Source organism: Falco biarmicus, chromosome 15 (genome assembly GCF_023638135.1).
Source record: "Falco biarmicus isolate bFalBia1 chromosome 15, bFalBia1.pri, whole genome shotgun sequence".
In the NCBI taxonomy this organism is placed as follows: domain Eukaryota; kingdom Metazoa; phylum Chordata; class Aves; order Falconiformes; family Falconidae; genus Falco; species Falco biarmicus.
This window is the reverse complement of record NC_079302.1, coordinates 4,445,539-4,470,354: the sequence shown is the minus strand read 5'-3', so window position 1 is coordinate 4,470,354 and position 24,816 is coordinate 4,445,539. Positions and strand designations below refer to the sequence as shown.

The window sequence follows — 24,816 nt, the reverse complement described above, 5'->3', positions numbered from 1 at the left end:
GCTGAGCCTAATCGGAGGCAACGCATGCAGAGCCTACCTGAGCCCGTGGCGGCACAGCCTGCCCAAGCCCATTGAGGCAGAGCTTGGCAGAGGCCATGGCGGCAGAGCCTGCTTGGTGCCATGGAGGCACAGCCTGCCCGAGCCCATTGAGGCACAGCCTGCTTGAGGCCATTGGGGCAAAGCCTGCCAGATGCCATTGTGGCACAGCTTGCCCAGGGCCATTAAGGCACAGCCTACCTGAGGCCATTGGGGCAGAGCCTGCCCAATGCCATGGTGGCACGGCTTGCCCAAGACCGTGACGGCACACCCTGCCCGGGGACATTGAAGCAGAGCCTTCCAGGGCCATTAAGGCACGGCCTGCCCGAGAACATGGTGGCAGAACGTGCCTGGAGCCATTAAGGCACAGCCTGCCTGAAGCCATTGAGGCACAGCCTTCCCGGGAACACTAAGGCAGAGCCTGCCTGAGGCCATGGTGGCTGAGCCTGCTCGGAGGCTATAGAGGCTGAGCCTGCCCGGGACCATGGCGGCACAGCCTGCCCAAGTCCATTGAGGCACAGCCTGGCCAAAATCTTGGCCAGAGACTATCTGGGGCCAGGGGGCACAGCCTGACTGAGGCCATTGAGGCTCAGCCTGTCCCAAGACATGGTGACACAGCCTGACCGAGGTCATTGAGGCACAGTCTGCCCAAGGCCATGGCATCACATTCTGACTGAGCTCATGAGGCACAGCCTGCCCCAAGACATGGCCGCACAGCCTGACCGAGGCCTGGGCAGCAAAGCCAGCCTGGTGCCATTGAGACACAGCCTGCCCGAGGCCATTGAGGCACAGCCTGCTCAAGGCTGTGATGGCACAACTTACCCGGGGCCATGGAGGCACAGTCTGCCCAAGAAATGGCACAACAGCCTGCCTGAGGCTGTGATGGCACTGCCTACCTGGGGCCATGGCCACACAGCCTACCTGAGGCGATGGAGGCACAGCTGGTCCAAGTCCGTGACAACACAGCCCGCCCGAGTCCATTGAGGCAGACCCTGCCCGAGGCCATGGTGGCACAGCCTGCCTGGGGCTGTGACGGCACCAGCTACCTGAGGCCATGGCGTCACAACCTGCCCGAGGCTGTGGTGCACAGTGTGCCTAAGGTGATGGACACACAGCGTGCCCAGGGCCATGGCAGCACTGCCCGCCCGAGGCCATGGAGGCAGAGCCTGCCCGGGGCCATTGAGGCCCAGCCTGCCCGATGCCGTGCCAGCACAGCCTCCCCAGGGCAGCGGGCACCCGCCCGCACTGCTGCCCCATCCCTTGGTCTCCTCCTCACCTGCAGCGCTGCGATCCGGCAGCAGCAGCAGCAGCAACAGCACAGCCACCTGTGCTTGCTGTAACCGCATACAGACCCAGCGGGTGTTTCTTCTGTTCCTCCATAAAGGGTCTTTGCTTTATGTCTACACACATTTTTGTGGCAATACTTTGTTAGAGTCCCTCGTTGCTTCAGCGAGTCTGAGGAGGGTGATTCTGCACCAAAATCAAGGGCGTGTTCTGTGGCCATTCACTAAATTTGATGCGCCTAGGCTTCAACATCAGTAGTTAAATTAGACAAATTGTTTTATCTGGAAATATTACCACATGACACTCATTCAGAAATCTCCACTGTGTACTGGGAAAACTATGTACCCAGTAGCTTTAAAAATGACATGCAAAATAGCAAACCTTGCACTCCGTGAGCTGAGAACGCATTAAAAACATAAAAAAACTGAAGGATGACAAACAAATGACAGCTCTTGTGTCTGCATCCTGTATTTTCCTTGTAGCACGGTCACCATCTAGTGGGACAGGGGCAGCAAGCACATAGCGTCTGTGTACGCTACAAATTACGGGAAAATACAGCTGTCCACATGCCTGTGTGTGTTTCTGCTTCTTTTGCATTTCCTTCTGCTTCTGACCTGAAATATCAGGGACTTCAGAAAAGTGTGTTTTTGTAGTATTCTACTTCCAAACAGCTGGGTTTCGCGTACTAGAAGTTGTTAGTGGATGTCAATGCCACTGCTGTTCAAATGAAAGTATGTAAACATCTATAGACACAAAATCGGAAGAGCTGATATTTTTCTAAAACTTCCTTCTTAAGTTTTTGCTTAATATGACTAATAAGTCATTTATCCAGGAATAAAAATGAAATTAAGAAAAGCATTTTTCAGGGGTACATACTGATGGTGCTTATTATAGTGAGCTTAACTCCTGAGAAAACAGAAACGCCTTGCCTCCCTTGCGCTTTTATCTCAGAATGGCCAAGATATGACAGTTACCCAAGAAGTTACAGAATAGTTAGGTGCTGTGTTGGGGCGTTTTAGCAGCATCAGCTAGAGAGTACACTGCATGTTGTCACACCCAGGAGGTTGTAGACTTCAGCAGTTCCCACACAAGCTTTCCAGTGAGAGCTTCTAATTCAGTGGAAGTTTTGCAATCGATTTCCATGGAACTATCTATGCTTAGTGACTTGTCACCTCAGTGTAACTAGCACGTGTGTCCACTGAATGGTGCGTCACCGATTTGTGCAGCCCTGGGGCAGCCTAAATAACTTTAGTCTTTTTGATCATATGACATCGGCAAACAGCCTACCTCCAGACAAAAATGCAGAGAGGAAAGGTGCACAGACATGGCAGTTATGCAACAAGTCTTTGAAGAAACATCCACATATAACGATATGCAACTTAAATATAGGCTGAAACTAGGAAATTCTGTCCCAGATCTGAGCTTTCTTGAAGTACAGGCCTATCTGGGTCTTATGCTACAGATGCCAGTCTGGCCATTATTTCTGGATGGAGTTCTGAAACTCCAGTTACATTTACAGCTCTCTGAGGAGGAGAGGCCATAATGCATTTTTTTTTTTCTTCTCTTGCCTTTGATTTCAGCTCAAACACTGCTAGAGAGCCTGGATAGCTTTGCACAGCAAATGCAGCCAGTGCTCACTGCTGTGCAAAGAGCCTGAGAACCAGTATGGACCTCAGAGCTACGCTTAATCTGATTTTACAGACCATTGATTTCTGAGAGTGCCAAAGTATTTTTGCTGATGGAATATAGCCCTAACATATCAATTGCCTTTGCCAGGCAGCCGGATTTAAAACAAGCAGTGCTGTTTAAAGTGTTCACTACCCAATAAGAAGTTTGATGGTCAATATTGCAGATGCTTAAATTAGCAAATTTATGCTAACCAGAAATTCTTAAATTCACCTTGCTTTGTTCTCTGTATTTTTAGCACTGTGCATCAGTCGCAGGTTCCTCATTTCCTCCTGAACACAGAAACAAACAAAACAATTGAATATTTTCCTCCCCACATTTTTCCTAAGTATGTGGAACAGATCTTAAGACTTGTTTTAACATGCACAGCATTGTTTTTGCCATGCTAAAAACACTACCAGACATGTCAGGACTTTGGTTCTTCTGCAAGTCCTGCTGGTTTGGAACCCATTTCCACAACAAACAATATTGCCAAGATAAATTGTTTGCCAGACATAACTTTCAGTCCTCGAACAAATTATCTAAGAAATGTTGAAACATAATGCTGCACGAAGCAAACTGCTTCCATGCTTCCTGTCCTCTTAGGAAGGAACAAAGCTTATCTCTGTTACAGATTCCGTAGAGACAGGCACAATAACTTCACCGGTGCGTTGGTTAGACTATGGGAGTTTTTGCATACTTGTAAGTATCAGAGGAACATCTGAAATATTCGTGCCCCATTGATCCTCCCCTCAGAAATGGAAGTACTGAAATTCAGATTTGTGTAAGGACTCCCAACAGTTCAGCAAGGAGCAGTAAAGCTGCTCGTGGACTGCATGAGGAAAAAAAGGAAGAGTTTACAAGAATCCGTCATTCGCCATAGGTTCTTGCTTCTCAAGCAGAGTAGAGCTGCTGAGGGTTTAATTACGTGCATATTTGTAAAGTCCCAAAAGTTTGTCATTTGTGTGGCTCTTTCCCCACTGAGTACTGCTTTGTGTTAATACTGTGCTTAAATTTTAACTAAAAAATAAAAGCTGTTTTTCATAATCCATTTCCTTTCAGCCTTTCTCTGGACTGAGCCGTGTCTGCTGTGCTGCAGGTACAGGGTGATAACATTGTGACACATCTCCTATTTTTAGACCGTTTTCAGTCCCTCCACGACACAATCTGAAGTAAGAAAATAACCTTATTATCTCTCTGGCTCTCTGCCTACTCTGTGTGGTTAACTTTAAGATGTACCTTTTCAATATTAACTGAAGCAATGGCAATTTACAGAAATAAATTTCTGAACCTCATTGTCTTAATCTTGGATGCCTTCTGCTTCTTAGTGCCTGCCCTTCTATTTTTGATTTGATGTGGTCCATGGATAGCAATAAAGCAACACAGAACAGTTCTGCCTGATCTCAGAAAAGGGGAACTGTGTAAAAATAAGGAAGCTTTTTAAGAAGGTAGAAGGAACACTAAAAGCTTTTGAAGGATAGATAGAAACATCATCACAGAGGCAGAGTAAGTGCACATCAGTATCAGAAAAGACTAGGTACGGGGCAAAAAGAAGAACAGAACTAAGGAGGTTATTAAAAACAAGTTGCATTCAGAGAACAAAATCAAAAGAACCATAAGCACTGTTAAACACAAACCACAGCAGAGGTGGTTATAAAACCCAATCGAGGGACAGTTGAGATAAGGCATAAAAATGTACAGTAAGTGCTTTTCAGGTAACAGCAAGTCCTCTGAGAAGTCTGTAGAGCTAACAGGGAGTCCCAACACCCAGAAGACAAAAGAAAGCACAGGTTCTGAGAGCCCCATCTTCCTCCAAAGCCGCATCAGCTACACTTCAGCTACTCCTGAGAGGCTGGGTTTATTTCAGCACAGGGAAATGAGACTACATGCTGGCTAACTGCAAAAGGAATAAAAAGATCTGTTCTGCAGCCAGCCAAAAGCCTTCAAAAACAGAGCCTCTAGAAATGGGACCCGCAAGAGCTGCTGAAGGGATGCCTGCTGCATTCGGTTGGGTTTTTGTGTGTGTGCCTTGGATGCCAGGGGCTGCCCAGCTTTCTCCCTGCCTCTTGCCCAGAGCTGGCAGCGGGAGCAAGCGAAGGATGCTGTGAGCCCAGTAAAACAGGGTCAGAAATCTACAACAGGAACTGTGATGCCAATTGATGAGCTGAGCACAGCCACAGCCTTCCAGCTGGGGGGAGAGCCGCTGATACTGCCCTCACCCCCCAGAGATACCCCAAACCCACCTCTCCCGCACCTTCACCCGCAGGCTTTCCTGAACCTTGGCTGTGCCTCTCCAGGGGAACTGCCTGCGCTTCCCTGGGGGCCTTCCATGCAGCTGGGCGAAACGCGCACTCAGATCACGTTTCTCGAGGGAAAAAATGTTTGGCTTTTTTTTTTTTTTAAATTAAAAAATAAATAGAAGGAGCAAACGCTGCTTCCCAGCGTGACGCAGCGCGCCGGCAGCCGGGACAAGCCCCTGGCGGAAATGCCCGTGACCGGCCCCGGGACGGGGCGGTGAGCGGCCCTGAGGCGGGGTCTGCTGGCGGCCAGAGCCAGCGCCGGGCTCCGCGCACCGCTCCGCCAGCGCGCACCGCACCGCACCGCTCCGCCCCGCACCGCGCCCCGCCCCGCGCCCCGCTGCGCCCCGCCCCGCGCCCCGCTCCGCTCCGCTTCGTTCCGCCCAGCCGCGCTCCGCCAGCGCGCAGGGCTCCGCACCGCCTCCGCACGCCCCGCCATGCCGGGGCTGCTGGCGCTGCTGGCGCTGCTGGCGGCGGCGCTGCTGGCGCTGCTGGGGGCGCGGCGGGCGGCCGCCCCCGGCGCCGGGGCCCCGCTGAAGCGCTGGGCCCTGGGCTCCCTCCTGCTCTTCCACGGCGCCTGGAGGCAGCGGGCGGCCGGCGGGGGGGCCCCGGAGCCGCGGCGGCCACGGCCGCTTCGCCCCGACCCCCACGTGAGTGTCCCGCGGCACCCCCGGTCCTAGGACCCCCAGCCCTGGGACCCCCATGCCCCGGGAACCCTTTCCGTGACACATCCTTCCCTCCCATCCCGGTCTCTCTGCACCCCTGCCACCCCACTCTTCCCTTGGGACCCCATCCCCAGCACCCCCACCCCCGATGCCTGGAACCTCCATTCCCTGGGACCCACGCGCCCCCCCCAACACCCATTGCCCGTGGACCCACACCCCCTGGACCCATACCACCTCCATCTGCCAACCCACCTGCTCCCCTCTGCATCCCCAGCACCTTGCACACCCAGGGACCTGCATCCCTCAGGTACCCCCATCCTCTGCATCCTGGTGCCTGGCAGCCCCCACCACCCAACCCCTGAAGCCTGGGGACCCACATCCTTTCCCCCCACTTCAGCCCATCCCAGGGAGGGCAGGTTGGGGATGTCCCCTTGGCTGTCCCTTGCAGGGAGGAGGGTTACCTCTAATCAGACCAGCTGGTGTTGGTAGGAGAAAGCAGATACCCTACAGGACACAGCAGCCTTTTATTTTAGAATACTTAGTGAATTGAATTTTATTTTCCAGATGTACTTGGCTGCTTAATAAATAACAAACCCTCTGTCTCCAGCCTGTACCTTGCTGGTGTTTGGGTACCATCCTGCCGAAATGCTCACTGTGCCTAGCAGGGAGATGTGGGTGGGCTTTGCTGTGTTTCTTGGTGCGAGGGGGAAGCGTAAAGGCTGATGTGGCAGGATTTCCCTCGCTTTTCCTTGCCTCATCAAGATTCGACTTGCAGACGCCAGCTGAGATGTTGGATCCTAAGTAACTTCTGTGAAAAATGGACTTCTTATTAACATTTCCCAGAGCCTTCTAGGAGTCCTTTAAGATATATTATTTAATAAATGCACTGAGGCCTCTGCTTAGCCTTAAAAAAAAAAAAAAAAAAGCTGTTTTCTCTAGCTTTTCCTTTTTACTAATTAAGGTGCTGCTTGGGGAAGCTTTTTGCCAATCTCAGCCAGATTTGATAGGGCAGGAGTGACACCTTCTTCCAAATCAAACTGAACATCCAGGGTGGTTTGGGATATAGCCAAGGGGTCTGTGCTTTCCTCTCTGCTCCTCCAGGCAGCGACACTGGAGCAACACTTACAAGAGAAATCTAAAAACGGATCTGGAAAATCTTTCAAAAAATTATGTTTCTGAATTTTTGCATTGGCATCCAGTGGGCTCGCTCTGTGTGTATTTCCAGACTGTGCCCTCAAACCCCCCTCTTACCCATATGCATAAAGGGGATAATCATCTGATTTTAGTATTTTTTTCATTAGCATTTTCTGGTGGATAATTTTTCAGAGATGGAACTTCATCTATGCCCAAAAATACAGACATAAATCTTAATTTCCACGTTCCAGCATTTAAAACCTCACTTTGAGTCAGTCCTGCACAAATGTGTGGAAATGTACGTCTGAATTTGAAGTTGTCACCTTCTGTTCCTAATAGTTTTTAAGATTTGAGATGGTAACTGGCCCTACAGCAGCCCAGCTGCTGATCGTGTTGGCAAAGTGCTGGGTTTCCTGTTACCTTCTTTCTCTTCCTTTTTCCTTTTTAGTGCTGTTTCCCCTACATGTCAGTTGTCCTACTTACAATTTGGAGTTAGGTGGGGAAACAGCATGTTTGTGGCTCAGTTGCATCCTCACAGACACACGTTTTGAGGGTGTATTTCATAAGGTCAAGGGAACTCATTGCAAGATAATCATCTTAATTCAGGATACTGTTTCACCTTGTCCGTGGTTTACCATGCAATAATTATGTTCCCTCGCTGAAACTGCTTCTCATCCGCTCCTGCTCTGCTTTCTGTGTCTGCCCTGATGAGGAAATGGGCAAACAGGAAAGGAAAAATGCTTTTGTGTCAATGCATGATGTGCTTATTGTACACCAGCTTGACTAAATGTTGTGGATCTCAGTCATATGAGGCTTCACTGCTGCTAGCAAAACTCTCTGGCTGGTCATTGCTAATAAATATAAAAAGTGAAAGTAAAACTTGATTGCTGAGAAGCAACCTATGGAAAACAAAGAATTACTGACCTTCTCCCGCTCCTTTCCTGCCTCCAGCTGGGGCTGAAATCCATTTCCCTTTCCCTAGGCACTTGATTCGGTTTACTTCACCGGCTTTGCAGAGACCAACAAGTCCTTTGTGATTGCTCGTCTTGCAAAACGTCCTGACGGGATCTGTGAGATGTGGCTCTTCCTGAGAGTGGATGGAATAGGAGAGTTTGAAGTAGGTGGTGGATGTGAGGTGGCATTCAAGAGCAGTGCTTAACTCCTGTCTTGAACACACGTTAGGATCCCAAGCAAAAATTGATGTTCTCTGCATCTTCTCTACAAAAACTTCCTAACAGGAAGACATCAGTGCTTTGTCTAAGGGCAGCAGCAAAATTGGCCAGATTGCTGGTAATGTCTAACATTTTGAGGAGATTCTGACATTCACTTCCTTTTTCCCATAATGTGCACAAAACATAGCATATTTTCTAAAAAATGCCTTGTTAAGTCTCCCAGGAAGAGTTTGAGCGTTTAGTCTTTCTGATAACATGCAGCACATGGTTACTAAGTTATGTTGTATGCTTATGGTTGATTTTCCCCCCTTTTTTAATGAGTGAATGCTATAAAAAACATTGTGCAATTGCCTCTTTAAAAGAGAAAGAAAAGCTTTTAGGGAGTTATGTGTACATCGGCTTCATTCTTGCTAAAAAAACCACAATATTAAACATATATTTTCCCTGTGAAATTCCCTTTTTGTCAATAGCTGACTACATAGTAAAGGAGGGAAGGTCTGGCATAAATCCCTTTGCACTCAAATATCTTTATATTCAAAAATTAGTTTCACTAAGTAGCCATGACCAGAAAAAGCAGGAGATGTCCTATTTGCAGAAAATTAAGAAAAGAAAAAAAAGAAGAGATTGATGTGCATTGTTTTGTTTTCTAGTAATATTTAGTATAATCATACTACTTTGTGGCTTTGTGACTTGGAACTGCCAAGTTCAGGACCTTCTTAGATCCTTCCCTACAGCAGCAGGTATAAGCTCGCTTTTAGAAAGGTGGCAGCTTTAGGAAACAAGACACGTTTTCCAAAGAGCAGCTGAAATGTTTTGGGAGCTTGCATGCACTAGAAATTTAGAACATTTTCATCATCATCATCATTAAACTCAGTCTAAAAATAAACTTACCCCTAAAGCCCTGCATCAGCTTGGCTGTGAGCTTGACAGCCACTAGCGTCAGGAGTTGAGCTCTTCCAGTGACATCCCTGTGCACAAGTAATTCAGTTGTATTATCTGAAGCAATAATGTTTTATCTTATAACGCAGGTATTTTAGATGCAACTTTCTCTCTCTAATAATTGATTACCAGAAAGCAGGCAGAACTGAAAAGCCAATTCAACCAAATGTTGCTCCTGCAGAGGGCCATGAGAGCAGGAATCCACCCACATTGCGTCCTCACAATTGAATTGAATGTTTTCCTGAAATGTCTTTTTAGCACCCACAACATCCAAACATGATGGTGAGAGATGAAGCTGAAGACATCTGGAGTGGGGGAGGGCTCACTATTGAATACTTAGAGCCTCAAACATGCTGGAAAATAAGCTTTAATGGATTACTCAGGTATTGCAACACTCCATAGTTTCATTTATCTACCCTTGAGACCAAGGCTTTTTGAACACTGTCTGGAAATATATTTAACCAACTTGAACCAAAAGCAATTTGGTAACAATAGCATGCATTGATTTTTACGGAATGAAAATACAGCTAGTTATATACAGCATTACTCTTCTACCTTAGCATACAATAGTGTCATTCTTCTGCGCTGTCTCCTATCGCACCCATTTCCAAACATACAAGAAACATTTTGCTGTTTGTTTGGGAATGATACAGAATTATAGTGCTTTCTTTACAGAAAAGGACCGTACCGGCAGGAGTGGAGTGAAGAGGAAGGTGAACTTGTACCAGTTAAATTCTCTTTCCAGTAAGTGTTTCACGCTTGCTTTGGGATGTATAGTGATGTATAGTTCAGGGTTAGAGATTTCGTTACTGCTTTCGAAAGGTCATGTGCACAAAGGAACACATGAAGCCCTTGAAAAATAATTTGCTGTCAAAGCAGCACAGCATTTCTGCAGTATTGCTGCGTTTGTGCCTCTGAGCAGACTGGGTGAGAGAAAGCAGCATGCTGTCGCTTGCGGCTTTGCCCTGCCAGCTTCCCTTCCTAGGCAATCTGTTGGCTCTTGCAGGCCGTTGTTGCTCTTCTCAGCTTCCTTTTGTTTGCTTCCTTGAAGAGTAGTAACATATTTAAAATGACAAAAATCAGAATTTTCCAATAATGGCAAAATACAAAGATTGCCACTGTCTGAGCTGCAAGTGCACAGCTTGGCCTGGTATGGTCTGAAAACTAATAATGTCTTTTATTTTTTCCCCATTTTTCTAGTTGGGAGAACTTCACAGATATCTTTAACTTTAGTGTCGACAGTCACCCCAGCACATTGGCACGTGCTTTGGCCCAGGAACCGTGGACCATTGAGTTCTTCCAGAGGGTCAAAAAGTGAGAGGCGAGATTAATTTTTCTGGGGTTAATGGCAGTTTTTCTAGAGATCTCTTCAGGGCTTGTCCTATGTTGTTGTAGGTGATTTTAGAAGGCGTGTTTAATTTGAAATGAGCTAATAAGGGACATAGCTCCTGTCAGGTGTCTCCTGGTTTCATGACCTGGCAACCTCTAAGGAGGTTCCTGCGCACAGATAAAGTCTTCCTAATGTGTGTGTGGAGGGACCTGCCCACGGTTTTGGTCTGTAAAACCTTGAGCATTAGGAATGTTTCTTGTTCTGTCTTTTTTCATCGCTATCAACCTGATTTAGGCTGCTTCCAAAGTCAATGGCCTAGGTATGTCTAAGCAAAGGATCGACTGTAATGGTGTGAAAGAAGAGCTAAAGTGGGTGTTTTAATTACTATACAAGCTTCAGAAAGCTGAAAATACGAGAAGAAAGTATGTGTATTGATAGTGCGTTGTCGAAATACAAGCAGAAAATATGGATACCAACAGTCTTTGGCGATACCTGCTGACTTCTGAGCAGCAACTCTTCGGTAGTACGGCATTTTTTTCAAAGAAAGGGCATTTTTATAGTCTGTTAGGGTGGGAATTTGCTGTTGTTTCATTCTCAGGTGTCTCATAGACATTATGTAGCAATAACTGGGAAATGTAAAAGTGATTACTAATGTGTAAAATCTGGCATAGCCATTATCCATGTGCTCTGAAGTCTCTCCTTCATTTTGGGATATAAGTCCATCAGGTTGACATTGAGGCTGCTTGAATAGGAGACTTGTTGATTTTGCCTGTGTCAGTTCACTCCTTTCTTCCAGACAGAGGGAACAACATTTCCGACATGAGCAGTGGGGCCAGTCTGTTGGAGGAATTGAAATAGAAAACCATGAGAAAATCGAACTTTCCCTCAAAGGCGTTCGGAGCCACTCTTACGGTAACGGCTCCAGAGGCAATTCGCTCACTTGTCCGTTTTCACTATAGCTGGTACTGGCAAGACAGTGGGACTACAGATTATCTTTAAAAATAACCAACTCCATGACTGGGCATGAAGTTAAGATGTTTCAGAGGAAATACCGTTACTGTTCTGTATTTTGCACGCCTACCGTGTTATCAGTTACTGGGTATTTCTTTACCAAAGTTAATGTCAAGCCACATACTATTAGTTCATGTTTTCCAGCAATGGCGAACTTTAAGTTGGTTGATTTTCTTCTTTTTTGCAGGTATCCGAAACTGGTCTGAGATTTACCGTTATGTCATGATTTTGGCACACTTTGAAGTAGGTATTAACATGGCAACGTGCTACTTCACCATGAAATCAGAGGTGTTTCTGAACTTCTCAGTCGTATTTAAGTATCCAGAAATAAAGCACTGGGAACATCCATGGCGTGCAATCAGAGGTGCTAACTGGTGCCATCATTAGCACCTATAAGCCTTGGGAGCAGCTCTCAAAAGCAGAGCCATGTGTGTAAAAACTGAGGTTTTGCTACAGGGTTGAACCAAAAGTTGTTTTGGTAACTTGAAACTGCTTATTTTGGCTTTTTAAAGAAACTTTAGATAGGCAGCTTTACAGGACAGATTCTCAGCTGCCGCAAATACCTGGTGCTCGGTGGAGCTGATGCAGTGCTGATTCACGCTAATTGAGAGCCTGAGGTGTTTGAAGGCGTCCTAAGCCTTCATGACAGCAGCCGGCAAATATTTCTGCCTGTGCTGAGCTCTAATTCTCTGCTTTGCTGTTGTGGCTGTGCTGGAGGAGAGTCAGCGCGGTGGCTGCTGGAGCGTGCAGCCTGGCGAAGCGTTGAGTGCTGGCCTTACAAGCTGGCATGCAACCCGAACAGATGCTCCTGAGCAGGCATTTCCTTTGCCAAGACAGGCGTAAAGAAATCGAAACTCTCTATTATAGGCAGTGTTACAGGAGTTAAAGACTGAATTCAGAATAAAAGTTCTTTTCCTGGGTGTACGCTGGCCAGCACAAAGCGCAGCTTGGAAAATCCCACATATGTGCAGATTTGGGAGCTGCTGGGATCTACCATGTGCCTATGTACCTTTTAATAAGGCTGTGCTTCTGCACTGCGATGTGTATCGTCAGGTAGTAACCTCTCCCTGATCTTCATAGGACTCAAAATAACTGTGGCTCTTCCTCTCCTAATTAAAAGCCATCTGACTGTTTATTAAGAAGGAATTAGAGTTTGTTGCCAATTGAAGTTTGGATTCCTCATACCCTGAGTGTCTGTACCTATATAACGTCACAACGTGGGCTTATATTTGCCTCAGAGCAAGCGGAGCATTGGAGGGGTTCAGACTTGATGGAAGAGAAATGCAAAGATACGAGATTCCAGTTTGTTCTTATTTAACATTCTCCTGTTATGCTTCTCTGAGGCATAGAATAATATAGATTAGCAGAGGTGTCTGGTCAAAGCAGGGCCCATTTTGACAGGCTGCCCATCAGTTTTGAACATGGCTAGCAATACAGCTCTGCACGTATTGTTTCCTCCTCTTATGTCCTCTCGCTGTGGACATTCTGTTGTCTTTAGTGCCCTTAATTTGCCTTAATCTGTTTGGTTTATATTCTTGGACGCTCACTTGCAGCCAGATTTTCATGGAAGATGTATTGAGAAGATTTGAAGGTATAAATCAATAGCACACTGCATAACCTGCATTATAGGCAGTGTCTTCTTGGTCAAGTCATCCCGTGACCCACAGAAATGAGTCTGCACAAATTAAACTGTGCTTTCCTTATCGCTGTCTTACAGGATGGGACTGCAGCACATTTAACAGTTATTAATATGCCAGCTACCACAACTAAGTAAGTAACCAAGGAATTTTATGCTGCTAAAAACATATGTGTTAAAGGTGGCATGCTGTGCGGGAGCTATATGCACATTCTTACTTTGAACCTGTATAACCCAATTTCCATCCACACCCTCTTGCTGCCTACCCCCTCCGCCCAGTTTCCCATTTGCAGTTAGTCACAAGGGCAGCTTTTACCTTCAATTACTTCCTTTCCATTCAATTACTGTTCAGCTGATGCAGCTGCTTGTCCTACTGACTAGATGATTTAGGGGTACAAATTGAGCACCTCCGGCTATTTCAGAAGGTGTGTCCGTCTGTAGCGGGGCGTTACGCAGGGAACCCTGCCTTGCTGACTGGCACGTGCATCCAGAACTTGAAAGACCAGCGTTCATGGCCCTGTGACCAAGTGGAACCCAAGGGACCTGCCTGTCCCACCTGCCCACCATAATCCATCCTGCAAGCCTCATCTTTCCTGCATGCGTGGCTTCCCCTGCCCAGCATTTGCAACATCCCACAATATAACCTTTTCCATTTATTCCTGCTGCTTTCCAGGGATGAAAGCTGTGCACAGTGTTGAGCTCTTCTGGCAGGCTGATGTGCTGGTCCGTTTGAGTTTTGGTTGAACTTTAAATCTGCCCCCTTTCTTTCCTTTCCAGCCTCACTGTAGGCTATGTCTTTTTCCCCGATGGGAGGAAGGCTGGCATCGAGTGGTCCAATGCCTCGCTGGCCGAGATGGCTGCTGATGGTGTTATCAAGGATGAGTATAGAGTCAGTTTTACTGCTGGTGAGTTCAACATAGCCCAGCTATATCTGCCTTCAGGTTTTTGGCGTGCAGTTAATTTAGTGGAGGAAAGACTATTCAGTGAAATTCCATGTGATCCTTGAAGCAAATGTGAAAGCTAAATGCATCTTCTTACACCCTGAGCAATTAACTTCTGTGCTTAAGCCATGTGTGCAGTGTGTCATCAGCGAAACGGTGCATGTCCACTGCAGGATCAGGGCCACAGGCAGCTGTATGGGAGGGAGAGTTACAGTTTCTATTAGCGGTGGTTGTTGCTTATGCTAATCCAGATAAATGATGTGGCTTTCACTTTTTTGGGTGTCAAAATGTGTGTTACGAGGTGGATTCAGCTGCTCTGGGAATATGGCTTAATCAAAGATTTTACTTAATTTAGAAAGCAGATAGGAAAGCTGTTGCTCTTTAGAAAAGCACAAGAAGGAACTATATGCAAAGATAATAGTTCTTGGGATTTTTTGAGATAAAATACTGCTGAAGGTTGGAGACATTCTTCCCTTCTTACTTTTATCAAAGGTGGCAAGTACTTTGACGTTTCTGCTGTGCTGGATAAGCAGGCTTGCCCCGTGGTGTATAACGGCCTGACTGGAAGTGGCGTTTTCCATGAGTGCATTGCAGATTTCCAACTGAACGGGTTAACACAAGGCTGGGGCTTGGTTGAATTTTATTACAGGTAAAATAATGATAGGCAAGAAGAGGTGAAGAATTCCCATCTTCCCATATTACCTATGTGGCTGCAGCTCCATAGATATTTGAAGCATAAATGCACAGACTTTTTGTCTGATGTAAAGAAATGTTGTTCATTTAGTGCTTAATGTTTTTATTAAATTGACAAACACTCTATATAGTATTTGCAAAAGAATATTGTGCAAGCACTTCATACATGCAGACAAACCATGGCCACTTGTTTAGTTGTTTGTTACAGGTTTACGTAAGATTTTATATAGGTCTCCGTATAGGTTTATGAGCTGGTGCATGGTCCATTCTGGAGACTGTCTTATTTAGGCAATCTGTCACATTATAAAAATAATGAGTCCTCTACCCCAAACAGCAGGCTAACCATTTACAGGGTGAAATTTGCTCACACAAGTATTTGTCAGACTAGAGCATAGAAAAGATAAATGTTCAGAAAATCGGTACAGGAATGCCTCTTCTAGGGGAAAGCATTATATTGACAAATGATGTGCTTCTCAGCGAAGTGCTGTTTCTCCTGCCGCAATTGTCAGTTTTTTACTGGAGTCTTTTCCCTGTTGGGTCTTTTCTCTCATGAAAAAAAGGCAAGTTTGGTTGCTTACATTTAGTTTGCTTTTTAAAATAAACACTACTACTTCTTGGCTGTCAGAGGAAATGCCATAGATGACTTTCAGGAGATTGAGAGCTCAGCTTCTTCTGAAAACCAGACGCATTTCAAGCACATAAAATAAGCCACTAAACAGCCAAATGCCCGTTGGTTGAACTTGAAAAGTGTGGGCTGTAGCTGCCGCTGGGTGCCTGGTCCCCCCGTTCACTGGCTGTCAAAACCTGCATGGTGGAGGAAAGGACCCGGCATGGAAAGTCTCAGCTAAAACCCCAACAAGGCACCTTCTGCAAGTCCGGACATCCCTGGACGTTTCTAGATCTGCCCCAGGAAATCTTAATTTGGCAATGATGACAAAATTCCCGTGGGCTCCCATCTTATATCTGCTTCCAAATCAAAATCATGTTAGAAATTAAAGGGTGGGTGTCTGGCTCTTCCCCCTCGCTGCAGGTCGCCAACTCAGCATCACTGCTTCTCTTACAGGGACAAAGCTGCCCAGCTGGTTCCAAATTTGCAGCTTAGTTCAAAAGCTGAAGGACCCGACCTTTCCTCCTGGTGCCCTGCAGCCAATGGCTCTCCCCCATGAGAGTTTGCAAGCTCATCCCAGCAATGTTAGCAAGCATCAGCTTTCAAAAAAAAAAAAAATTATTCCCTGCAAAATGCAGTTTTGAGTGTGGAACTCTTTGTCGCAGGATGCTGTGGAGATCGAGGGTATAAAAGGATATGGAGAGAAATGAGATGTGTTTTGAGTTGTGCAGCTCTTAGTTGTTGCTAACCATGGTGGTCTGGAGGCAAAGGAAACCTCTTGACAGCTGATTGCAGGAAGAGTGCGCTAGGAAGGATTGCTCTGTGCTCTGTCTTTTGGTATTTTTCTTAAATTGCCAGCTGCTCCCCGCTGTGAAGACCAGGACACTGGGCTACGTGGATCTCCGACCCGGTTCAGCAGTTCCTCTGTTCTTTCAGATTTGTTTTTGAAATAAAAGCTCTAACTTTCTGAACTCTCTGGTTGTTATAGTCATTAAAACATGGGGAAAATCTATTACAATTACAGGAAACTACACTGATTTGATAGTCTTGTCTCTGACTATGTGAGAGCTGAACTGGAAGAATAGGAGAAAGCACATCTAAAAGAGTTGTCCTCTAGGAATAGCATTAATAGCCAATGAAATAAGTGGTACAAACACATTTTTCCCTTGAAGGAAAGCCAAAGTCTGGTAGTTTGATTTAGAAGACATTCTGAATTTCTTACTGTTCACTTGAACGTAGATGCCATATTTATCACAACATCCATGTTAGTCACTGATAGCTGCTGGCCCAAGGTAATCTAAAGTGTATTCCCTACCTAGATGCATCTTGCTGTAAAGTACTGAAGATTAAACAGGCATGTGATATGTCAAAAAATAGTTACATGGAAGATCTGGACAGCAGGAATTTAAAGAAAGATGCCTCATTCTCTGTACCAGGCAGCAACGCCATGCAACTGCTGGGAGCGTCGTAAAGACAGGCTGTAATAGTACCTCCACTCCGTGTAAGGAACTAATGAAATCTGGGTGCACATATATATTTATAATCTCTGCTTACGTTGACACTGGAGGAGGCTTTAATAGATTTTAAAGAAGACTTTCTCCTTTCTGAGATAATTCTTACACTTATTAATATCAGCATTATATGCAGAATAGGTGCATGAATGTAAAATTTTTCAGCCTATATGTGTCATGGCAATGAGTGCATGTTCAAATTGGGGTATTTTACTGAACAAGGGTGGGATGATGCGAACGATGTGTGGTGTAATGAACAGGCTGCTTTGGCCAGCAGTGCCTTCTGCAGCTGCGCAGTAGGGCAGAGAGATTCCCACTCCCTAATTTATGACATGGCCCCTGTTCGGCACTTGTGCTGGTGAGCTGCACCCCTGCTGAGCACACAGATCTGTGCTGCCAGTGCCGTGCCCCTCCTTGCACCCCCGACTGTCAGCTGCATGTGCAAAGGAGACTTAGGATTGCATTTCTTGTGGGATAGCCATTGATTCAGAGCTCTGGATTTTAGCTGGACTTCCCCTATAAATGCTTCTCTAGTTACAGTGGTATTAAGAAACGCATTCTTGTGAGTCTTGCACAAACTTATACATGTCTTAAATCTGTCTGTGCTCTGGTAGTCTCAATGCACCAATACAGAGAGCTTCTAAATTACTCGAGACAATAGTACTTTGACAGAAGGGAAGGTCTTACGCCTCTTTTTACACATAAGAAATCAGTCATATAGGTAATTTTAGAAAGATTAGAAAAATAACTGTTATATATCACAGTTTGTTCCTACTAAGTATGTGGCTTGTTTTGCTATGATCTCAGGAACATCTGTTCCTTTTTTTCTGTGGAGTTTTTGTCATCCCTTTCCTTCTTTTTTTTTTCCCTTGAAGACTAAAACTTTAACATTTAGAAGACGGAATACAGGCGCATAATTATACAAGGTCTGTGGAGATGTCAGAGAGTGTAGATAATGAGAAAAATGGTTAATTATTACTCTGGAATGATAGTGTGAGAAATTGCTGCAAAAGAATTCCTTGTCCAGGCCAAAAATTAAAAATCCTCCCATCAAGGAAGGTGTTGGTCTGGCTATTTCTGATTTGCAAGAACCGGGCTACAATCAGGGATGCTGTGGGGCAAATGGCAGGTACCCTCACCAAATCGTCATCTCTGAAGTTCATGTTCCTGCAGTGGAGAAGGCAGAGGAGGATGGCGTAGCCTTCATTGCTCTTCTTTTGTCTTCTCTCCTTTCTTTTGGTACCAGTGGATGGAGAATTAGAACACTCCTGAGTTCAGCTTGGAAAAGTTCAAGCAGGGTACAGAAAATGATTAATAAAGTTTTGAGCTGGCAGGTTTATTTGCCAGGTGATGAACTACTGGTACAGTATTTTGGCTTGAAGGACTGAAAAATTGACTGTCGGGGGGTTTCTCCCTGGATTTCAAATTAGTTTATAGTGAGCTTGTGTCCAGGACACATGGAATAACTTATTTAATTTAAAATAAATCTACCAAGCCCTATGCTTTGACCATATGAAGTGGTCCTTCTCTTGCGGCTCCTTTCTCGGTGGAAAAATCCATCTTGGGAAATGCTTCTGCAGCCCAAAAGCATTAATTTTGAGGAGGGGGAAAAAAAAAAAAAAAAAAAAGCAATAAATGGAGGTAAGTCCGGGCCAGAAGTGAAATGTAGCATATGATCTACTCCCGTCCGGCGTGAACGGAGGCAGCTGGAGCCTCGTCGGGATGAGCTGCTTTCCAGCATCTGCGTTTTGCACGCCTGGGAGGAACTGAACACCTGTAATTCCTGCTGCTGTCAATGGGCCAGCGCCTGACATGGCAAAATACTTGCACATCCCACTGGACCTCACATGCACGTTGAATTTCAAGATTCAGGCACTTGTAAAGAGGTCATTTAAAGGCTGGCAGCCCCAAACTAAGCATTTCCCATCAATCTGGCCTTGGCTACTGATGTCTAGAATGGTAAATATTTTACTAGGCTTATTTATTCTTCTTTTTTGCAGTCTTTCATGTGTGCATAGTATAGATATAAAGGCCATTTTCAGTGACATTGTATTTCACTGGCAGAAAGGAATAGAAAAGGTCTTTTTTCTGTTTGGATTTATGTCCTAGCTTTACAGTTTTTGAAGAAAAGTGTAGCCCAGGGTGTTCTGTAATTTATATTTTTTTTAAAAAAAACCCACTATATGGCCAAATTATCTCTGCAAAGCAACCAATTATTTCAAAAGTAGATTTTTCCCTCCATAAGAGCAAGCTCAGCAGCCAAATGACTCAAAGACATTCCAGAGTAAATGACTGATAACCACCCACTCCCTTCTCCCATTTACTGAAATTGTTTACCATAAACAGCCACATCAGTCTTTCTCCACCCAGAACTGCTCTTCCTTAAGCTGTGGCTTTGTTGTTCTTGCTGCTCTCCCAGCACAGACTCAGAGCTCAGGTGTCTATAGCAGGGCCTCCAAAGGGATCTGTTCTGGGGTGGTGGCTGTGGCTCTTGGGGTCCTCCCTCCCCATTTTGAGGTACTTTCCTGGTTGAGGCTGTAATTAGTTACAGCATTGATTTTTACTTTTATTCAGCATAAAGAGCTTTGCTGAAAACACAGTGCAAGTGAAGTTCATTCTAATCTGGCCATAAAGTTTTACGAGGGATGTAAATCAAAGGGAGGAGTGGCAGCTAATGCTCTGGAACAGTTGAGCCCTGTTCAAGTTCTCAATAGAGTTAAATCCCTCCAGGAGCAATTAGCCTAACAAGCTGTTTGGTCCACATATAAATAACGTCACCAATGGAGACGTCTGGAGGTGTCTGCTCTGTGCACAAGAGACTTTCCAAATATGCTGAGTAGTGAATGACTTTTTTTTTTTTTTAAACTCAATCCCCAGCAGGGGGGTGGTGATGCATATCTGACATGTCCCAGCAGCTTCACTCACATATTCATCATGTTTTCCAGGAAAGATGTAGAAAGGAAAGTAGGAGTGCCATGCTCTTCTGGGGTATCCTCCTACATTGCTTGGTAGCTCTGCACAGGGCAGCTTGTCCTAGGTGCTGAGCCCAAATGCTTTGGTCAAATTAACTTAGAAATTACCCTGTGCACAATAAACCTGGGAATGATTCATGGTTGAAGTCCTTGTCACATGCCCTGAGACATCTGAGACTGGTGAGGTGTCACAGCACTATCCAGACTATCAAGCTGCAACAAGGCTTTTACCATCCCACACCAGGTTAACTTCAGTAAGTAGCTCCCACACCTTGCCCTGGCATGGCCACCAATTCCTCACAAGGTTTCAAAGGTTCATCTACTGTTCATGCTGTTTCTCCATCCTCTTCAGGCCAGGCCACCCTGCTTCTTGCCTCTACTGCATCTGGAATCTTCCTTCTCCTTGTCTCTCCTACCTCCAGAGCACACTCTCTCTCCTCCCTCTGCTTTTTCCAGGTCTCTCTTCACCCAGAGCTCCCCTTCCATCCCCCTCAGAGCTATTTAACTGCTTAGCAGGAACCAGCCACAGCTGCACATCATCCACGTCAGCCAACCCACTGCCCCTGAAGCCAGCCCACAGCTGTATATTATCAGTGTTAATTAACCCGCCTTCATTCCTCTACAATTCCTCTACAGTGAGGGGCTTCTGGTTGCTATGGGTGTTGGAAATGTAATTTGCGGAAGGAGGTCCATCAGTGCCATTTGAGCAAAAAGATGTTGACAGGAGCGAGGGTCCAGGTGTAGCCCATGACTGTGCCAGCCCTGGTGGGCTGGGGCACGAGAGAGGGAAGTTCTACCTCTACAGAGTGTCTTTTATGCTATCATTTGACTGGAGAGACTCAACAAGGTGGAAATTTCTTTCATGTGTGACCAAGTGACTGGTTTCTGCATTCAGAGGCATCTTGGGCACATCTGGACCCCACCACCTCAGCTAACTCTATGGCCTCATTTTTCCCTTCTGCTAAGAGCTGACCTTAGTTTTCCCACCCATCCCATTGTCTTGAAGCATCTTCTTGAGTTTTTGGCTTTTTAAAAATTGTAATCTGCCTTCTCTTTTTCCAAACTACGTTGTAAGCCTGTAGCATTTGTGGTCTTATGATTACGGAGTAACCTTCTGCAGCACACAGAGAGCTCACCCCATAAAACTGGCTCTATAAAATGCTTACTAGATGTTTTCAATTGCAAGGATAAATAACTGCCCATATCCCTTTAAAGTTTGACTTTTCAAAAGAGGGCTGAAAGGGGCTTGTAGCCAATCTCTGACAAAGCATAAATTCCACCATTGGTTAAAAAAACACCCACACAAGGAGAAAACAGAACTGAATAATTACAGTAGCCTTAAGGTGGTGTCTTCAACCATCAGAAATCAAGACTTCCATAAGCAAATAAAACTCAGAACAGATGCTGCCTTGCTTTCAGCCTCTCATATGATTCTGTCATTTGAGTTTACTCACCGAACCCAGCAGAATTCCATGTGTCAGGAGGCATGAACGCTTTTGGATGAGAGGATGAAAAGGATGGGAAAAGGATGAAAGGTATCATCGTGTTTGCACCTTGAAGGGACAGACCTTCGTTCTGCATATTGCATTCAGTGCAGAAAAAGGGCTGGCGCGGGTGTCTCAATAAGCTGCTATCTGAGTGCAAGTGAAACTGGTGATTATCTTTTTCAGGAGTTCCACCATAAAATCGAAGTTGGATGAGACCACGTTTGGTCAGGTGCCGTGGCAAGGGGACTAGGATACGAGACATCCTATTAGGATGTGCAGGACTATGCGGTTCGGCACCAATGAGCCGCTGTGCCAGGGCAGGACCAAGCGCCGTGTCGTGGTTGAAGGCATGGTACCAAGCACACCTCTGTGGTGACAGGAACCAATCTTGTGTTTGAATCTATAAACAGAGAAAAAGTGACCATGAGGCCATCTAGGAGCTGACTTGCTGTTCATATTTTTTCTTTACTTTGAAGGCCAGGAAAGTAGTAGCTATTCAGGCAAGGAGACCGTGATGTTTTTTACTCCCACCATCCCCTTTTCCTTGGAAATCACATTTTTTTCCTTCTGCAAAATGACCCAAATTATGCACACTTGATAGCTTTTGATGAACTTCTTAAACCTTCCTTTTGGATGAAGCATGGGAAATTCCACTGTTTGTTGCTTTTGTTGTCAGTCCTAAATGTCCTTCAAGTAAGGACTGTCTAATCAGTTGGGAAGGAATTAAAAAAATTAATTACAAGCCCCAAAGACTATTTAATAGTGTTTTGCGGAGTGGGAAAAGCTCTGAGGTTACACAATGTACTATGCTGCTGGTTGTCTTTACTAAAGCATCCAGATCTCAATGTTTCCTTTCCCAGTCTTGTTTCTGCTGTTATTCTAAGGCATGTAGGCTTCTAACACATGTTTATAAGCTGATAAAACCATAATGCCAGGAATGTTTTCCTTCCTCTATGAGATTAACAAAATAAGTGCCTTTTCAGATACAGCCCTATTTACCATACTCTCCACACCAAAACAATAGTTGTGAATGAAAGTCATAACTCCCAGAGAGGTGAGAAAATAAGTTGCTCAGCCTAAACGCCAGCGTAAGATGTATCTGCGCATCTCCCTGCTGGTGGGAAATGTTCTGCTCTCCTCACGGGAGCCCTGGTATCACACCACTGCTTTGCTGGGCTGGCAACCCTCAGCTGTGACAGGAGGGGTGACATAATTTTTAGCCCAAATATCTAAGAATAAGTCCCATCAGACATGACTGAGTCCCTGTGCAGCCACTGTTGAGCAATTCATAATTGTACATGTCAGGCAGCTTTCTGACGACATGGGGTTTGATCCCATTAAGACAAAGCAACCACACAAAACATTTTTCATAATGAAGAAGGAGTATTTTAAATGATCTCTAATGAGATTTTCCCAAAGCCATAAATACGCTCCTCTTGATCTGGCATGCACTTAGAAGAGCCGTGCATTGCGTGGGGCTTTCAGAACAAACACCGACATAGAGGAGTTTTGGGGATGGGGAAGAGCCTTGAGCCATCAAAGCCAATTACGCTAAACTCCCAAAATACATAAAGCATTTCATCAAGGGAGATCAAAGTGCCTTTCATGGGAAGGAAGAGCTATGGTCTGTCTTTTACCCATGGGAAAATTCTGGGGAAGAAATCCTCCGGCCAATTCTATAGCAGCATTCTTTAAACGTTAACCCGAGAGTTTACTTTACATTCGTCGCAGCTTCCTATACGCCCTCGCAGCCTCTTGTGAGATCTGCCCAGACCTACAGCAGCCTTCACGTATTTTGGGGTGGGACACAGAGCAGGCAAGGTGAAGAAAGGGGGAAAGTCTGCAAAAGAAACAAAATGTAGGCAAACCCATGAACGAAACAAGGTAGCACCCGCTGTAGATACCTGATGTGTGCTGCATCATGCAAATGCTCTGCAATTGCCCCCAGTACCATAGCTAAAACTGTGACTGCAAAGAATGGTGAAATATTTTTGCAGAAGTTGTGTTGCTCGTTATCGGTTGGAGTCGTTGCTTTGGACTGTGAAGAGCCCAATAGCTGTAAGAATCCTCAGTTTTAATGTACATTATGAATATACCTTGATGATAATACCAAGGCTTTTCCTTCAAATCACTGCTAGTCTTTGGGCTTATAGGGGTGACTGGCTCAGCTCAAGCAGCAGTTAGCACTGTCTGGGTATCTAGTGCAGCACCTTGTTCCTGGGTAACTTAGTGTTCTGGAAATGATGGAAAAGCACTGAAATGAGTGATGATTTGCTCAGTTATCCCTCACCTTAATGAACTGGGGATAAAATATTCCTTAACCATTGTTTCCAGTTTTTTTACATTTGTCTCAGAGAGAAAAGAACATTGTGCTGAAGCACACAAAAGAAGTCCAGCTCTACATGCAAACAGGCATGGAGTGATGCTCACAAGAAGGCTCAGGATCTGCATTCACGCTTCTGATCTCCAAAACACAGTAGTTTCCTATGGACAAGCCAGTCCCAATATAACCAGAATATTAAACATTTCTAGTGTGTGAAGTGGTTATGGAGTTTGGTTTCAGCTCTTGGATCTTGGCTTTGGCCAATGCTAAGACCTTCAAAAGCTCATGTAACATTTGGGAAGTGCTGGCACGCAGAGAAGCTCAGCTGATGATTGAGGCTGTTGTGTAACTGGTGTAAGCTGGATGATGATGACCCATTTCTAACCATCTCTTTCTCCCTCAGGCTTTCTCAGCTTCATTGATGGGTGGTGATTCTGCACCCTCTTTTACAGGGACTTCACTGTCTCAAGGAAAAAATATCGAATCATTAGATGGATATCCTTTTCTGCATTTATTTTATTTAAATCCTTCCTCACTCACACCAGACATCTGATTAAAATGCTATTTGTTAGCATTGTTTAGCAATATTTTGTAGAAAACCATATAGTTTATGGCACTTTACGAGTTCACGCTGATTGAGGAGCAAGGACCCTGGGCATTTTTGTGCAAGTGCATGGACAAATGAGTGCAGGAGCAGGAAAGCACCCAGGTGTGCTCATTGCCTTCCTTGTCAGCTGGAGCTGCATGGACACAGCACGGCCAGTCCTGGTGGAAAGCTTCTCTGTATCTGTTGGCACCGCCCCAGAGGAAAGCATCACCCTGGTCATCTCCTTGGCCTTAGGTTGCTGCTTTCTCTTCATGAGCTTGGGATGGTTTTGCTGTCTCTCCCCCTTCAGTCTGCTGGGACTTGCACTTCCAATTTGTCTTCTCGAATGACTCCAGAGGGTGTTTCTGGGAGGACCTTGTCTCTTGAATTTGTTTCCCCTGTCTGATTCACAGAGCCTGAGCTCGTTTGATCTCCCAGGGCCAGCGTTTCCAGCAGCTCCCTGGGGCTCCATGAAAGGGGAGTAAGGAAGAAGAGTTCACATATGCTACACAGAAATCTCCATATTT

The 24,816-nt window shown here is 45.5% G+C and overlaps 1 protein-coding gene across 1 annotated transcript; it reads left to right on the top strand.

Moving 5' to 3' along the window:
- The first annotated feature begins 5,499 nt into the window (after positions 1-5,499).
- On the top strand, positions 5,500-16,381 carry LOC130159428 (uncharacterized). Its single transcript, XM_056361056.1, has 11 exons — positions 5,500-5,932; positions 8,064-8,198; positions 9,451-9,575; positions 9,868-9,936; positions 10,393-10,506; positions 11,319-11,434; positions 11,721-11,776; positions 13,251-13,303; positions 13,947-14,074; positions 14,603-14,759; positions 15,867-16,381. Exons 1-11 carry the CDS (start codon positions 5,720-5,722, stop codon positions 15,967-15,969), a joined length of 1,269 nt encoding a protein of 422 aa, XP_056217031.1. The 5' UTR covers positions 5,500-5,719; the 3' UTR covers positions 15,970-16,381.
- The last annotated feature ends 8,435 nt before the right edge of the window (positions 16,382-24,816 follow it).

Bases quoted from the DNA above. Each gene is read 5' to 3' on its own strand.
- LOC130159428 (XM_056361056.1), top strand. From the start codon at position 5,720: ATGCCGGGGCTGCTGGCGCTGCTGGCGCTGCTGGCGGCGGCGCTGCTG. The intron at 5,933-8,063 runs GTGAGTGTCCCG...CCCTTTCCCTAG, and splicing joins CGCTTCGCCCCGACCCCCAC to GCACTTGATTCGGTTTACTT. The intron at 9,937-10,392 runs GTAAGTGTTTCA...CCATTTTTCTAG, and splicing joins CCAGTTAAATTCTCTTTCCA to TTGGGAGAACTTCACAGATA.